This window comes from Cololabis saira, chromosome 16 (genome assembly GCF_033807715.1).
Source record: "Cololabis saira isolate AMF1-May2022 chromosome 16, fColSai1.1, whole genome shotgun sequence".
Taxonomy (NCBI): domain Eukaryota; kingdom Metazoa; phylum Chordata; class Actinopteri; order Beloniformes; family Belonidae; genus Cololabis; species Cololabis saira.
In genome coordinates this window covers 32,856,325-32,874,542 of record NC_084602.1, presented here as the reverse complement: position 1 = coordinate 32,874,542, position 18,218 = coordinate 32,856,325, and the positions used below count along the sequence as shown (strand labels likewise).

General features: G+C 39.3%; 1 protein-coding gene across 8 annotated transcripts in view; it reads left to right on the top strand.

Moving 5' to 3' along the window:
* The first annotated feature begins 786 nt into the window (after positions 1-786).
* The window catches only part of LOC133461870 (zinc finger MYM-type protein 4-like), a 37,343-nt gene continuing 19,911 nt past the window's right edge, over positions 787-18,218 (top strand). For 4 of the 8 annotated variants that reach the window (XM_061742846.1, XM_061742842.1, XM_061742840.1 and 1 more), the window contains exons 1-14: positions 1,159-1,316; positions 5,435-6,032; positions 7,087-7,128; positions 11,351-11,409; positions 11,487-11,636; positions 13,028-13,091; positions 13,277-13,485; positions 14,812-14,936; positions 15,146-15,380; positions 15,562-15,777; positions 15,930-16,080; positions 16,484-16,599; positions 16,698-17,060; positions 17,754-17,904. In XM_061742846.1, the coding sequence (XP_061598830.1) occupies positions 1,203-1,316; positions 5,435-6,032; positions 7,087-7,128; positions 11,351-11,409; positions 11,487-11,636; positions 13,028-13,091; positions 13,277-13,485; positions 14,812-14,936; positions 15,146-15,380; positions 15,562-15,777; positions 15,930-16,080; positions 16,484-16,599; positions 16,698-17,060; positions 17,754-17,904 (2,593 nt within the window). In that variant the 5' untranslated portion in view covers positions 1,159-1,202. The other 4 variants (XM_061742847.1, XM_061742845.1, XM_061742841.1 and 1 more) reach the window with 4 other exon arrangements.

Genomic DNA, 18,218 nt, shown 5'->3' with positions numbered 1-18,218 from the left:
ATATGCCAGACTACCATGCACAAACAAAAATTTGAAAAGACACATTGAAAGAAAGCACTTAAACAAATATAAGGACATTACAGCCAATTCCCACCTTGACAGTGAATGCATAGATGCAGAAAACGGGATCTTCACTGTCCAAAAATCTTTTCTTGGAGCCAGTACGCCTCTTCATGTGCAAAACAAATTGTGGGGGGAAAATCAACATGTGTTTTGCGAACTGACTGAGTGCCAGGTGAACATGGAGTTGGCATGGAGGAGCGGCTTAAAAGCCTATCAGTGTGTACATCTCAAATCCATTACATACTGTACGTCGTTTTGCTTGTAATGAGAAGATAAATCTTGTCCCACTGGCAGATTTTTCTACTTATTTCAAGTGAAAATGGACTTGAAACAGGTGAAAATTGTCAAATAACAAGTTATTTTTCTGGTAATTACTATTGTTTTAAGTGTAATGAGATTTTTTTTTACTAAAAATTAGACTTTTTAACTAGAAATAAGACAAATATTCCTGGTAAGATTTTGAGTTTTTGCAGTGAGTGAGACTGCATTTGAAAAAGTTCCAATTTTCTTGACCACACAGATAAGCTACATAGCAGACTTCTGTGATGAGTATTTGCTGGACGTGTTGATTGATACTCTAGTTAAGTTCTGTGACTCGTAACCTTGCCATACCTTAGCTTCGACTGAATTGACGCCACTGAGGGGGGGGCTCCATGGAAAAAAGGTTGGGAACCACTGGTGTACAGTGCTCTGTAGCGCCGTCCAGAGGGGGAGGAGCTCAAATTTCGGACGGACCTCAAACGCATCACGGGTTTAAGTCGTTTTGCGCCGCAATTACCGTAATAAACCGAAAGTAAAGGCGAGGCAACGTAGATCTTTGCAAAAAATTGTAGCGAAAAAGCGGGACTACATGTCATTTCGGGCCGGGGCCGACACCTGAGCAAGAGAAACTTTGACACTGGTACGTATTGTTCCACCAGCGTTACACCGTCAAAACTCACATGAATTCCTTCACTGTTGAGAGTAAAACAAGAACCATTGCAGCTTAAAATACGGTAACGGGGGTGACTAAAAATGAGAGAAATGTTTTTAAAAGTGGGTTTTCTCAGCTGGAGCGTGTGAGACACTTGCATGGGCAGCAGCAGCTTTTGTTGCAGCTGCTGCAGGGGAGGAGGCGGCGCGGAGTCTGCAGCAGAAACATGGCGGACTCCGAGGAATTTAGACTTAAGCGTTTGCAGGTAAGAAACGACGCTGAAGAAGACGACACATGCAGCAGCAGAGAAACGCGGGCGAGAGCTCGTCCAGGGCGTGTTGTAAGTGCTGCTTTATTGTCCACCCCCATCCGGCCGAGATGTGCTAACGTTAGCCGGGTTAGCTGGGCTAAATCTGCATTTACATGCTTAATTAGGGAGTGAAAATACACTTATGATGTTTATACTGCACCTTTTGTGTTAATATGAGACCTATGAGGGTTTAATGACCATGCAATACAACTTTATTTGTAATTAAGTCCTGATTACACAAAGCCCTCACGTCGTTGAGGACAATACAATTACATATTTTTTACATTCATTTCTTTTTAATTAAGTTTGTGTTTTTATTATGTCAAAACTCTCACCACTACTAAAATGTCCTAAACTAATGTTTGAGTGTTGTGAAGAAGCCCCAAAGCCATATGTTGCTGATTCCCATTGAGTTTTTTGGGATGCTCCTTCCTCACATACACGAGGCCTGGAGCCAGAAACACAATATTATTAATTAAATATATTGTATATCTTATATAATGTTATATATTAAATTGATTTATATATTAAAATTCATATATATGCTTTAGGTTTTTACCAAACTTGGTATTAACCATTAATATTTAACACTTTACATTGACACCTTACACTGTATATTTACACTTTACACTGTCACTTTACACTGTATATTTTATTTAAACCACAGTCACTCTATTGTACATTTTTTCTGACATTCCTTTATTTATATATATTTTTTTGTAAATTTTTTCTTTGCACATTTCTTGTACATATGAGACATGCCCCACTTATCTGTTTATTTTATTTTTAGTTTTCATTATCCTATTTGATACCTTCAACATTTTGCTGCTCAGTTGCCTTGAAATTGCCCCTCGGGGATAAATAAAGTTTTTCTGAATCTGAATATATAGACTATGCAGACAAAAAAACAAACAAGACAACCATAATATTGTTAATATTCATTATGTTTAAAAAAAAAAAGCTTTATGTCATAGGCAATTTAGATATTAAAATGCATATGCTTTATGTTTTTGCAAAACTTGGTATTAACCATTAATATATATGTAGACAAATAAAAACAAGACAACCATAAAGCACATAAATGTGTCTGAACCATTACTTTACAATTTAATGAGCTAAAATTTGGACCTTAAGGGATGTTGCACATAAAAACAAAACCCTGGTGTTAATGCATTTCCTTTTAGAAGTTAATTTCACTGCAAATATTATAAATCACAATTTTGCACCTTCATATTATCAGCTTTGTTTTCATTTGTTTTATGTATTTTACGCCACACTGCATCTTTTATGTTAATATGAGACCTCAGAGGTTTTAATAACCATGCAATACAACTTTATTTGTAATTAAGTGCTGATTACACAAAGCCCTCACGTCGTTGAGGACAATACAATTATACATTTTACATTCATTTCTTTTGAATTAAATTTGTGTTTCCATTATGTCAAAACTCTCACCACTACTAAAATGTCCTAAACAAATGTTTGAGTGTTGTGAAGAAGCCCCAAAGCCATATGTTGCTGATTCCCATTGAGTTTTTTGGGATGCTCCTTCCTCACAAATGCTTGGACAACACGAGGCCTGGAGCCAGAAACACAACAAGACAACCACAATATTATTAATTAGATATATTATGTTATATATTAAATTGATTTATATATTAAAATTCATATATATGCTTTAGGTTTTTACCAAACTTTGTATTAACTATTAATATATAGGCCTATGCAGACAAAAAAACAAACGAGACAACCATAATATTGTTAATATTAATTATATTTAAACAAAAAAAGCATTGTCATATCAATATCAATTTAGATATTAAAATGCATATATATGCTTTAGGTTTTTGCAAAACTTGGTAACAATTAATATATATGCACACAAAAAAACAAGACAACCATAAAGCACATAAATGTATCTGAACCATTACTTTACAATTTAATGAGCTAAAATTTGGACCTTAAGGGATGTTGCACATAAAAACAAAACCCTGGTGTTAATGCATTTCCTTTTAGAAGTTAATTTCACTGCAAATATTATGAATCACAATTTTGCACCTTCATATTATCAGCTTTGTTTTCATTTGTTTTATGTATCTTACGCCTGCAACACAATAAAATATGAATGAACATTAAATCTTTTACCCCAAACCCTAAGATGTTGTGACATTAAAGATAACTTTTTTCTGGCTTTTATGTTTCCATGAGCTGTTCTGGGTTTTCTTGACAGGCAGGTCAATTTTGCAACAATGCCATTTTTTTTCTGCTGTTATGTCTTTGTAATGTGTCCAGAATAATTTTTTTTTTTTTTATGAAATATGCATGAGTGTCCCCTGATCAGTTGACTTGGGCCTCGTTTACACGTAGCCGGGTATTTACAAAAACGGATATTTTCCCCTCTACGTTTTCAAAAATATCCTATTTTACACGGACCCGCATGAAAACGCTGTTAATGTCATGCCAGCCAATCAGAATCCTGGAAAAAACATCAACAAATGACACGTGTAACTTCCAGTTAAGGCTGATTTATGGTTCCGCGTTACACCAACGCAGAGCCTACGGCGTAGGGTACGCGGCGACGCACACCGTACGGCGCGCATCGCCGCGTACCCTACGCCGTAGGCTCTCCGTCGATTTAACGCGGGACCATAATTCAGGCTTTACTTCCAAGACCGAACGAGAGTCTTTCGTTTGGAGTGACAGAGAAGTGGAGTTACTTTTAAGTGTGACTTTAGAATATAAAACAGGTAAAATACAAGAAAATATTGACGGTGGCCAAACACAGGTCGCACTCATGACGCTGGTGAGTTTCTGGTGCATATGTGACATTCTGAAGCTTAAATCTCCGTTTTCCTCAGTTTTCCTCCGTTTAGACGCAAACGTGAAAACTGAGTTTTTGAAAATCTCCACTTTGGCCGGAGTTTTCAGAAATGGTCGTTTTTGGTGACTTTGAGCTGTGTTTTCGTGTAAACGAACGGCCAAAACGCATGAAAACGCCTCCGTTTTTGCTCCGTGTAAACGGGGCCTTAAAGGCAAGTTTATTTGTATAGCACAATTCAACACAAGGTAGTTCGAAAGTGCTTTACATCAACATTAAAAGCAGCAAGACACAATTTAACAGTATCAAGTCAATTAAAAAGTGCACCTTTCCTCTTCAAAACATTCATTGTTTAAAACTATTTAAAAAAGTTTCTTTATTTCCCTTGTGCATTTCTTGACGATCCAGGATCTTCTACTCTTCAAATGCTAAACGTTTTATTGATAGTGCTTTTGTACTAAATAATCATTGCAATCACCTGTTTGACATGATGATTGTTGTTGTTGTTTCACCTGATTTATATCACTAAAGTTTCTCTGTCCCGACTGTTTTTTGAAATGTGTTCCAGGGTGGAAATTTTATGATTTTCATTCAGGAATGAAAATATTGTGGGTTCAAACATTCTGCAAACAAAGGTTAAAGTAAATATAAGAATCTCTGTTTAGTTCTTGTTTTGTCTAATTTTAAATCTTCTCAAATTGTGATTTTATGATATTTTTATAATCAGACTCCCCAGAAATTAATATAATGGTCAAATCTTGAATTAACTTGTATTCCATCAAGACAATTATTTGAATTCAAAATCAATTTTTAGGTAATTCGGTATTCGTGCAGAGGATAAAAAAAGACAGATCTTAGCAAGTCTAAGTTCTTCACAAGCGTTTTTAAGTTTGTATTTAAAAATACATTTTGATGAAGATACTTTGAATGTCTTAATAATAAAAAATATATAAAGAGGGCGTTTTCAGGACCCAAAGTGTCAAAGAAACGTGTTTACTCTTTTATTCTACCAGATTGTTATTGAGTTTAGTATGGAGAGCTTCTTTGCCATATTACATGTGACGCTTATGGGGAGAAAAATCATTTTATGAACACTGCTCAGACTGGCAAACTTGTTTGCATTTGTGTCTCATCTCTCTCAAAATACATCAAATTGTTCAAAACAATTTTAACATGTCCTCAATTGGTTATGTTTATGGTTTGAATAACACAATCTGCACTTGTCACATGCATGTTTTAATTGTGTCTATCAAATATGTTCATAGATTAAACTTTCTGAGTGTTACATGCCATGCAACATCCCCTAACACCTATAACTTTCTTTATCCAGCACGAGGAGCACATGTCCAGAGTGTTTGATGAAGTGATGGGCCTGGGAGACTTCGCGGACTCCTCCAGGGGCTCGGCCACCTCCTCCAAGAGCGGGGGTCCGTGTGAGGCAAAGATGGAAGAGGAGACCTTGGGACAAGGAGAAACCCAGCCGATGGAAGAAGACAGCAACTGCAGCAAACCAGAAGAAAAGGTGGACGAGGGGGAGGGAGAGTCGAGTTTTCCCCGCCCTACCTCTTCATCTTCTGACCAACAGTCCTCCTTCAACATGGGAACCAGCAAAGGGGTCGGTGGAGGATGCGGGGAGGCAGCGTTTGATGATGCGCTGGATGGCCTGCCTTCGTTTGGGGCGGAGGAAGATGATGAGGACTGGCACTTTGCTCTGCCGGTGGGCACTCTGGAGGATGTCGACGTGGAGAAAGCCAAAGCGAAACGACTTGGACAAGAAAACAGCTCGTCTCAAGGTGATCCCTTTCCTCCTAAATCTGGAGGGGGGAAGGAGGACGAGGAGGAGGAGGAAGAGCAAGAGGGAGAAGAAAGCCATGGGTCAGCCAACACCTCCCACTCTTCTCAAGACAACACACCAGAAAACAGCAGAGGTAGCTTCATGTGTACTATTCAGAATAAATTATGATCACACATGCCATTTTACCAGTATTTGTCCGCGATATTTTGCGTAATTGGTACATTCTTGGGATCATGGCATCCGCCTCAGCTGATAGTTGTGACCTAATAGTTGTGTCTTAAGCTTGCAGACAAAATATTTTTATGGGAATAATGCATAATTGGGTAAAAGGTAAATTTAAAAACCAAATTATGTCACCAATTTTATTTCTTCTCCCAATTTGGTGAAAATTCAGTATAATTGGATGTTCAATACTTTGGCTGATTGGTTTAGAGCGACCTCATATGCTGCTGGGATATGTGATGAGTCAATATGCTCCTGAACAGTTTACACCTCCTGCTGTTATTTGTTGTCTTTCAAATTAATACCACACTAAGAGAAGTGCATAAAATAATGCCATTCCTTTCTTTACAAAACCTTTATCTTATAGGAAGGTTGAAATGAGAGCATCTTTCAGTCTTCCAAAGATATTTTTTATCACAACTTTGGGAATGTGGTGTAACAGAAGGGTTTGATTTATTTATTTTGAAAAATAAACGAAGCTCAAAGGGCAAAACAAAAGGGACATTAAGATGCCTTACTGAGGGAACTCAGAATTGCTCCTATGTGACATTGTTTTGAGGACAGCTTCATATTTGGTTCTGTTATGTGTCAGTTATCCAAATCATCTCTCCTTTCTAGTGTTTTCATCAGAGGGATAATGGTCTTGATGAAAGGACTGGTTATGTCAGGGCCGAGTGGCAGTGACATTGAGTTACAACAAGCGCAAACTTGTAGAGAAGAAATTAGGAATAATTAATTAACAGAACGAACGAACACGGAAGAGACGGTCTCCTTGCACTGATTGTTTAGTAAGGTTCACTGCTGGTCCGCCCTCGGGGTCCCCCTTCTGGCTCGGTGCCCCAATTATTTGTCTGGTATATGTGGCGACTCTGACAATGCTAGTTGTGTCCAAGCATTTATGTTTTTCATTAATATTTCTGTCCCTTCATGGCTGATGTAAAATGGCAAAAAAAATGTCTCCACAGATGAGAATAAAGGAACTGATTCAGCAGCTCCAGTACAAACTGGTAAGGGGGGAATCAAAAAGGGGAGGAATGTTTGTGCGCTGAACCTCGTAAGAAATTCCCGGCTATGTTCCCTGTCTACTTTCCCTGGAATAATTGGGTTTGGGCAATAAAACACCAGCGTTTTCCTGCCCTTGCCACGATGGACGCTGTGAGAAACAGCTGGCGGGTACTCTGTATGCTGCTGTGTACCACAGAGTCTGTACCTCAGCTCTGCAGCCGCAACTAAATCTGCCAACTCTGGGATCATACACTAACGGCAAGGGGGAGAAAACAAATAGTAAGATGTCCTCTTACTCTCTCCGAGCCATGCTGATTGGTAAACTCCTCTTCTTGTCAGTGAATACAATAAACGAAGCATCAGTCAAGTGACCGTAGGTTCCTGAGTCGTCGTTTGGAATAAGGGTGCTGGAGATATCCGATATTCATCGATGCATCGACGGCTACGTGCAAGATGCGAGTGCATCGGCTCATTCACTGCGTGTCGGTGCATTTGACGGGTGAAATCTAGATGCATCTCGATGGATTGCTTGCATCGGTCAAATCCGATAGTAAATTGCGCTAAATCCGGTACAAGCGTTGTTTTTTACATGTTAACTTTCAGCCTGTTTCGTGTTTCCCAGGCTCATTGAATGCACCATTATTATTTCGCTTTTTTTTTTTTGAACACGGGCGGAAGCCGTGAGGCGCATGCAAAACAACCCAAAACAAACATGGAAGTCCGCGAAAAAAGCAGCGAAGAGACTATATTTAGCGCACCTGCACACTTTAAATCGTATGTTTGGAAACACTACGGTTTCTACAAGAAAGACGGGAAGCTGGACAAGACGAACGTCGTTTGCAAAGAAGGTGATGGGAGACGCCACGGGGAGGAGGACGCGGAGGCGGAGGAGGAGTTCGAGGAGGAGGAAAATAAAGTGCAGGAGATGGAAGAAGAGGAGAGAGGTTTGTTTTGGGACTCCTAGTTATGTTTTTTTTCTTATAATGTTGTGTTGATTTGAACATACAGTAGGTGTGATGATGATCTTGTAATGCAGACCTTATGCTGGAAATGGGTGTGATATTGTAAAAAAAATAATAATAATAACAGGCTCACGCAGCCTGCTGCATATGAATAAATATATTTGGAGCATTAAAAAGTGAGTTGTGAGCCTGTGCTATTGTTTAATTGCGATTATTGTATCATACTTTACCAGTATATTGTTTAGTTTACTTTTGTTATACTGTATATATTATTGTAGACATGTTGTGTAACTCATGTCTCTTTTATCTTGTCTTGTCTACCCTAGGTGAGCCAGGAGCTATTTATCCATCCCTGCAACAAGTGTCCCCTCTGAACGAGTGTTCAGCACAGCAGGGGACATTATAACAGCAGAGCGCAGTCGGCTTCTCCCTGAACATGTGGACCAACTAATCTTCCTGAAAAAAAACTTTAAGAAAAGCCATATGAAATAAATCACAAATTGAGGTGTTGATATAGTGAGAGTAGCATTTACAGAAAGATAATTGGATTTTTTATTTTTTGTCTTATGGACTTTGCATACAAGACACTCAGGGAGAGTAGTCTCTTTACACTACAGCAGCAGTGAGTCTGTGACTGCTATATTGTTTACATTTTATTTCATTGTATTTTGTTTTATGAACATTTATGACACTCAGTGAGAGTAGTCTGTTTTTGAAGGAATAAACCAAATTCTTTTTGGAGTAACATAATGCATCGAATCTTTTTTTTAAAAATGTAAATACCTTTGCTTTTTCGTATCATGTTGAATCGCATCGTATCGCAATCAATCACATCATATCGCATCGTATCGCATTGATTTGAACTAAAAGGTTATCGTATATAATCGCATCGGGAAGAGGGAGAATCGTATCGCATCGTATCGCCAGAAAATTCAGATTATCGCTAAAGTATCGGATCGCTGGCAGTGCATCGAGATGCGTATCGGATCGTCCTGAAAGCTGAGATTCACAACCCTAGTTTGGAAGACACTCTGTCCTTGTACTGCGTGCAGCCATGCTGCCCGGTAGAGCGATATCAATCTCATTCAGATGTTGTTTGTGTGGCAAAATGAAAAATTACCGCTGTGTTTAGCTGAAGCTGGGTTAGTATAAACTACTGAATGCTTTGCAGCATTCATGGTTTTGATTTAGGAATCCTACTAGGGCTGGGCGATTTTGGACAAAAATAAAATCCAGATTTTTTTTTTTTTTTTCTCCCTCTGAAAACCCGATTTTCGATTTCGATTTTTTTGGTAAAACTACAAAAGACAATGGAATAAATTGTTTCAAATATTTTATCTTTATTTTTAAAGAAAAATAGCAAACACATTTCCCTATTGGGAATGAAGTGCAATTGAAAGATACTGTAAATCCTCCTTGAGTTTAGTAAAGTGACAACATTTACAATTTTCTTGACCAAACAAAGATGACTAGACCAGCTCTGTCTGTAATGCAGCCAGCTGCAAAAAAGGAAAATCGATTTTCCGATTTTCCTTTTTTTTAACATCGTCTTGATTAATAAATCCGATTTAGATTTAAAATCTATTAATCGCACAGCCCTAAATCCTACTATGGCCAACCCAAGACACCAGCAACACTCGCCCTCCTCTCTTATTTGTCCGACATGATACACCCCGATACACCAGCTCTGTCCCATCAACTTTGACATTTTGAGTGGGTTTTTAACTAAATAGGTTCCACTCTCTGAACAGAAAATGTCTAGCTTTCCTATACTTATGCAGTACACATTACTTTTTATTAGTGAGTCGTTCTCCACTAACCTCATGTTAAGATGTCCAGCGTGCTTAAACTGTTTTAACTATCAATGGTGATTGTAAGACGGGCAACCAGAGAACCACAAAGTGTCACAGGACGGGGGCGGCAAGAAAGGTTAGCAGACCTGGGCATTTTCAGTCTTACCTTTTTTTTTTTTTCTATTATTATTATTATTATTTTAAAATGGGAAGACAAGAAGGGTTTACCAATCAACATGACTAAGAAAAAACAAGGAGAGATTTAGAGGACACATTACAGCGAAAGAGATGATGTACTTGTTGTTTGAAGAAAAAAAACAAAAGTTGGCGGTAGGCCTGTGTTGAAAACAATCAATTTCCCAATTTTAAATTGATTCTCATATTAATTCCTAAAAATCGATTCATATGTCTAAAGATCGATTTTTTTTTTTCTTTTTATTTATTTATTTTTTTTATTCTTCTTTTATTTATTTATGTATTTTTTTTTTTTTTATCATTACATTACAACTTTTGGTTATTTTTTTTGTTTATCCCCAAAAAAAGGAATGTTTTGTTGGACACGAGAATAACTGGTGCCATGTTTTTGCCTTTAAATATGTTTAAAGGTATGAAAACATTAAAGTGTTAGGTTATGATTGCATAAATTGTCTATATTTCATTACTTTATATACTGTCTTGGGGTTACATTTGCAAAAAATGCTAAAAACCAAATGCTCAAAAATTAAAAACCAAAATAGACAGAAAATGGAACAAATAAAAACGGAATGTTTGAAAAAATAAAACCGATTTCATCCGTCTCTGTTTCCTCCCTGGATCTGTTTGGTAATTCTGACCCACATGATGTTTCTGAAAGCAGTTCTATCAGCATTCTGGGAGCTGATTGGTCCTTACAGCATCATTAGCTGCCAATACTTGCTGTTGAATCTCAATATAATACTAGTAGTAATATTTTGCAACATGCAACAGCTCAAAAAACAGTTTTAATAACACTAACCCAAATCAATATCGGAATCAAATCTTGATAATCGATTCTGAATCTTAAGAATCGGAATCGAATCGATTCTTGACATTTGAATCGATCCCCAGCCCTAGTTGGCGGGTATGTTGCGGTTGCAGAGTGGAGATATGAAGACCTGCGATGAAGCTGAATCTGACCACAACAGCCTCAAGGTGATGAGTGAAGTCAACAGGAAGATGATAGATCTCGACTGAATGTCACAAAACATCTCAGTCAGATCCCATAGATTGACAATCCGCGTGTATTTGCATATTTGGGTCACTGTCTATCAAGGGTCAGCTGACGAGCTAAAAACATTCAGGAACCAACATGGTTACCATATGTAGGTTGTCATATTCTGCAATCTTCCAAGTCTGTCACACCTCGGCTCTCTGCCGCCCCTCACATGATGTTTTGCAGTTCTCAGGTTGCCCATATGATTATTAAAGAAATGTCTTTCTCTTTGTCGTAGCATCAGATGGTGGTGTCCAGAACCAGGCAGAGGAGACAGAAGACAGCGAACAGGGAGAAGTAAGGATTTGAATCTACTGTCAGTCATCTGCCCCTTTAAGATTCGACCAGGTATTGATGACAAGTCTTTATTTCAGACGTCAATCACAGCTCCAGTGGAGGACAGTAATCCCCCGACGCCTCCTATTGTCAATATTAAAGACGAGCCCATTGATGAAGGCTACGATGCCGCTTTGCTTCCTCAAAGCTCCATCAAGCAGATTAAAGAAGAGCTGGACCAACAGGAGGTGGGTAGGAGAAGGAAGGCTGATGATGATGATGATTTGTGATTTTTTTTTTTTTTTTTTTTTGCATGTTGAATAATGTGAAAAGATTCAACTAGAGCAGTGATTCTCAAACTTTTTTCGTCATTCCCCACTTTGAACAAGTGGGGATTTTCAAGCCCCACTTACCCCCGGCCGTCGCCCCAACAAAAATCTTTTTTTTTTTTTTTTTTTTAAAGATTTTTTTGGGCTCTAGTGGCCCTTTATTGAAGATGCAGACTGTAAAGGGGTACAGAGAGAGAACGGGGAAGACACGCAGTAAAGGTGCGCAGGCTGGGATTCGAACCTGCGACCGCTGCAGGAGGAGGACTGTAGCCTCAGTATATGAGCTGCTGCTTAACCCACTGTGCCACCGAGCAGCCCGCCCCAACAAAAATCTTGATGAATTACTTCAAATTATTTTAAATGTATATAAATTACTAGCACCAAGTATATTAGTCATATTTGATACTGAATCAAAAACAACAAATAACACAAAGTTCAAAAAGAGAAAATAAAAGTGCAGTTGTGCTATCATAACTTAATTTGCAAAAACATAAACAAGTGAACTTTCCCTTCATTACTAGTGGCTGCAGTGTTGCCTGTTTTGCACTGAACATCCTTTCAAAACGGGGTTGCAGGCTGGAAACTGCCACTCTCAAATCATGCTCAGTGTTGAGCTGGGATCTGTACTTAGTTTTTAGAGAAGCAACAGCTGAAAAGCTTCTCGCAGAGATATGAAGTGGCAAAGGGAAGAATGATGTTTAAAGCTTTCTGTCCGATGCTGCAAATAGGCTATTGTCCCACTGCAATTAACAGTCCAACGTCAATCATTGTTTTTGCACTTTAGTTCCAGGGTACATTTTTCTCCGGTCCCCTCATGCTTTTTACCGTATTTTTAGGACTATTAGGCGCATATAAACGTCTTTTTTTATTTTTAAATGTACCGCACGCCCAATGACGCAAAGCGCCCATAGTATTATTGTAAAGGCTGATTGATGGTTCCGCGTTACACCGACGCAGAGCCTACGGCGTAGGCTCCGTTGCAGACTTTAGTAACATGGCATGTTACTAAAACCAAACATATCCGCCGCCTCTTTCTTCTTCCTTTACGTGCGCGGCGTCAGCGCGTTGTGCCGCATTGAATGTAGTCTGGGCGAAATACCTGCTTTGAGCTGCAAAATTAAACGATTCCTCGAGGCAGAGAAAATTCCTCGATCATTTTTTGTAATCGAATTACTCGAATTATTCGAGGAATCGTTTCAGCCCTAGATGATGTATTACTGACAGGCCGTATTGTTACCATGTGAATAATAATGCTTATAACACAGAAATTACCCTTTGAATGATTGCCTTTCTGTGTTTCATCATTTCAGGAAGAGCTTAAGATCAGCTCTGTCTACTCTGTAGGAGGAGCCACCACTCTTGCATCACCTTCAAGTGAGTCTTTTTACTGGTTTTTATTCTGCAAAGTGGTCAGTTTTTAGAGCATCAGTAATAATGTGTACAAGTGAAGTACATAATAGCTGCCCGAATGACACATTCTTTCCACTTTTTTTCTTTCTTTGCTAAAACAGAAATAATCTGAACAATTGCAAAAACCTATTTTTGTCCCCCCTGTGTAGCCCCAGCAGCTGTCCCAATTCCAGCTCCAGCTCCAACTCAAACGGCCATTTTTATCCCTGGCAGAGGAGCCGTGCTGCAGGCCATTTCTTCCCTTCCGATGAGACCCCCAGTGCCAATCACCACTTCACTTCCCACCCTGGCACCAATGCCGCCGCGGCCACCACAGCCCCCAGTCCCTGGTAGTGTCCGCTGCAGCGGCTGCTCTAAGGTACTTTGTAGCATTGTTGTTACGCAATAGTGCGTTTTCTGTCAAGTTAAAATCTGCAAGAGAGACTGAGGTTCAGGAGTTAGAGCAGTTACTTACCAGTTGGAAGGTCAGTAGTTTGATCTTTGGCCTCCATTTTTACAAATGCATTTGTAAGTGTGCAAGTAGGTTTATTACAGAGAAAAGGCACTCTGTATACTAAATAAGACACTGCACAGACTAAGGCCCTGTCCCAATACTCCCACTACCCCTACTTTTCATCCCTACCCCTAAATTTTGCACGTTCCCATGAGGGTAGTGGTGTCCCAATTCCTCTTTTCACCTAGGGGTAGTGGAGAAAACGTGTGTAGTGGCTATGAATCTGTCTCTACGGATCTTTCCGTCGTCATTTGCGGACTGAATAAAAAAGAAATAATATGGCGGACATTTCTTATTTTTTAGTGAATAAAATCAATATTTTGAGTTAGTTTCTGCATAAAAATGCGTTTTGATTACATTTCTAGCGAGAAATCTATATTTTACTTTCATAATATTCACTCAGTTCGTTTGCCCGTTGTTGCGAAGTCTTTTTCAAACCTCGCCAGAATAAAGGCTGATTTTTGGTTCTGCGTTACACCAACACAGAGCCTACGGCGTAGGTTATGCAGGGATGCGCGCCGTACGCCGTACCCTACGCCGTAGGCTCTGCGTCGATTTAACGCGGACCCATAAATCAGCTCCCGAGTCGGCAGGCAGAAATCCCGAAATTTTCGGAGCAAATTTCTTAACAGGTGTAGCTACAACTGTTAGATTTCATCTATTAAACCAACATTTATCTTCCTAAATGATTTATTTCAGCCAGCTCTCCACAGAGCTGCAGGTTTCTCCCCGGGACGACGGCGCAGGTTGACCTGGCGGTCACTTATGATCGCCGAAAACATCAGATCAAATTTCTTAACAGGCGTTACTTGGATAAACTGAGCCCTGGTTGGGGATCTTAACGGTTACTTTTCCGCCTGAAAAAATATTAAAACTTAATAAAGTGGCATATTAACAGCGCTACAGCTGAAATTAAAACAGCTTTTGGCTCTCAGCTTCCTGATTTTAGGGGTGGTGCTGAAAGTAGGAGTAGGGGGAGTATTGGGACAGACCCCTGGGAAGATTTCAAGTGCCCTAAAATCTGTGGCTTCTTTTTTTAGGGCTAGTGGAAGAAATTGGGGGGTGTATTGGGATTGGCCCTAAGAGCTCCTGTGAGAATGTCTGTGAATGGATTAATGTAGCATGTAGCATGAAAACACTTCACTGTCTAATTCATTGTCTGTATTATTAAATTTTGGTTGTCTGTTCCAGGTTTTGCTAAAAGGCCAAACAGCGTTCCAGAGAAAAGGATCAACGCAGCTCTTCTGCTCCACAGTCTGCCTGACGGGTCACCTTCCTCCAGCCACCAAGGGTCGAGCCTGTTCCCAGTGCAGCAGGTGAATCTCTGCAGCCATCTGAACATTTTACCTTTCCACTTCCAATAACCGAAAAATGTCATAAAATAAGAATAGCAAATTCTGCCATTTGCCCTGCGATTGTCATTTCAAGTGGACAGAATTCTGAATCTGGACATACAAAGCGATACGGCACATAAGCCTTTTGAGTCTTGTCATTTATTGCATCTGTTGCTTTTTTTTCCCCACAGGGAGATCCTTCAGCCCAGAGACATGATCACAATCCCTGCAGAAGACAATGTCCTGTTGAACTTTTGTGGCCAGTTCTGTTTATCAGTTTTTAGACATAAGAGGAAATTACCTGACAAGGTTCCTGAAAAATGGGCAGATAAACGACTGGAAAAGAAGCCTGAAAAGCCGTCTGAGAAGCCGGTGGAGCGTCTGCCCGACAGACCCTTTTGTAGTGTCTGCAAAGTCAGCAACAGGGTAAGAGGAGAGCTGCACAGACCTGCCACGGCTCTGGTGCATCAGTACAACCAATCAAAATGTTTAGTGACACTTGACAGAGCTGATTAGTGCCCTGCTCAGTGCAGTAGGTTGGTTTTTGTTCATCTTTGGTTGCATGTCTCGCTGTTGTCCTTTTACTTGACTGTTGTCGTCTCTACAGCAGATTGAGCATGAAGTCACCCATCAAGGCCGGTTGCACAGACTCTGTAGTGATGCATGTTTTGTAACCTGGCGCAAGTTGCGTCAGTTAGCCATGAACTGCTGCGAAGGCTGCGGACTTTACTGTAACAGCAACTCAGGGTCCTGTCAGACGCTCACAATAGACAGATCTCAGCTAAACTTCTGCAGTGCCACCTGTGTTGGCACCTACAAACAGGTATGTAGCAGATAATGTATGTATTATGACACTGAATGTTTCATTCTAGTTCTGGTACTCAAAAAATAATGTAATATCGTAAAACTCTTGGCACCTTTTTTTTATACTAAAAAAGCTTATGTATAACTTTGCTAAACTCATTTTTTGTGCAGACCTGCAGAAAGATGACAGAGTGTGCCAACTGTCACAAGGTAGCAATAGTATCCGCCACCGTCATGGAGCGCGATCTGAAGGGCAAAGTTCAGCTTTACTGTTCTCCTGCTTGTGTGGAGCTCAGTCGACCACCACAACACACTCTCACTGGTAAGATGATGCTGAAAAAAACGTTAAAACGAATTCAAAACATACAGAAAAAAAGCAACAAAAACATAATACAAACAGGAGGAAAAAAAAACGGTGTCCGAAAAGGAGCAGGTAGAAGTAAAACTTATTTAACCCTGCCCCTTTTTTACCTCTATTATAAATTAAACATAAATATTAATAATAAAAAGCTGCTAATTTACCTATTAGGCTACAGATTTTCCCATTGGTTGTGCCTTTGCACCTAACCAGCTAACAAACACAATCTTTCCTTAACATAACTCCTCAATCAAATAACTTCCCAGAACTTCCTTTTTGTACCGTTTTTTTAAATTGATTTATATTTGTACATTGCTTCAACCCATTACCCAACCCATTCCATAGAGCCTCTGTTTACTGTTTATAGGAACTCCATTTCCGTGTAGCCTGTGCAAGGTTTCAGCAGTTCCTCAGTATCATCTGGCCATGGTGGACGGCACCATACGGAACTTCTGCTCCTATACCTGTGTATCTACATACCGGGTAAAGCATTGGTAGCATTTTTATACACCCATCCAAAGAAATGAATTAAACATCTGTTGCTTCTTGTATGTTTGACTTTTCCAATCATTGTCTTGCAGAAGTCTGGTCATATGTCTCAACCAGACCTGACCAATGGAACTTCTGCTCTCAGGGATCCCTCTGTCAGAGATGCTCCAAAACTGGGGCCCTCTGCCGGCGGCAGCTCAGTCCCTCCCACTTCTCAAGATTCCCCCTCCTCGGTGTCATACCCAGGCCATTATCCCAGTCATACCTCAGTACCTCCATTAGTGCCTCACTACCTGGCCATGTCCTCCCCGGGTGTCTCAGGACAAGCCCAGGCCCGGTCGTCTCCAGATCAGCCTCTTAAACCAGTAGAGGGCGGAGCCAATAATTTCACTAAACTAACCTGCCATCAGTGCAGTAAACAGTTCAACACCAAGCCGCTGCTCTTCAGTCACCAAGTAAGAAACACGGGTCACATCCAGTACGGAAGAGTATTAGGGCCAGGCAGGAGAAAAATTAAAATAATATTTTAGAGGAGGAAGATTTTTATTTTTATTATGCACTTCGAGAAAAAAGTCGAAATGTCGAGAAAAAAGTTGAAATGTCGAGATTAATGTTGAAGTACAATTTCGTAAAAAAGTCGAAATGTTGAGAATAATGGTGAAGTACTATTTCGACTTTATTCGCGAAATTTCAACTTTATTCTCGAAATTTTGACTTTATTCACGAAATTTCGACTTTATTCTCGGAATTTCGACTTTATTCTTGAAATTGTATTTCAATATTAATCTCGAAATTTCAACTTTATTCACGAAATTTTGACTTTATTCACGAAATTTCGACTTTATTCTCGGAATTTCAACTTTATTCTTGAAATTGTATTTCAACATTAATCTCGAAATTTCGACTTAATTCACGAAATTTCGACTTTTTTCTCGACATTTCGACTTTTTTCTCGAAATTGTACTTCAACATTAATCTTGACATTTCGACTTTTTTCTCCAAGTGCATAATGAAAAAAAATTCTTCCAGATATTATTTTTAATTTTCTCCTGCCTGGCCCTAATACTCTTCCGTACATCCAGTCTAAACTCTACAAGTGTACAAATAAGTAACAATGACAATAATCATACTACTGTTTTTGTCTGCAGGGTCGCATTTCCATGTTCTGCAGTAAGATCTGTTCTGAACAATATAAAACCCAGAAAAATATTCTGGGGTTGTGTGATTGCTGCAAACAGGAAAAGGTGCTTCATGAAACCATGAGCTACAACCATCAGGACCTGTTCCTCTGCAGTGAAAGTAAGTGAAAGCTGTTTTATCTTCTCACATTTATGTAAAATGTGGCTACACGATACTGGTGGGTGGGTGGGGATACATTTGATGGGAAGATAAATCTCATATATTTGAATTTGTTTAAAATGACCAGGTTTTTAACTTGAAATCAAGGCCACTTGTACATATCTAGTATGAAATTTTAAAAGGAGACTGAAGCAGGCTGTGGTTCAGAAGGAAGTTATGATCGGTCCTAGGTATATATTGTGATTATTTTGCAAATTGTAAGTATATTATGAATGTAATAGTAAATATATTCTAAATTACTGTAGGCTATGAGT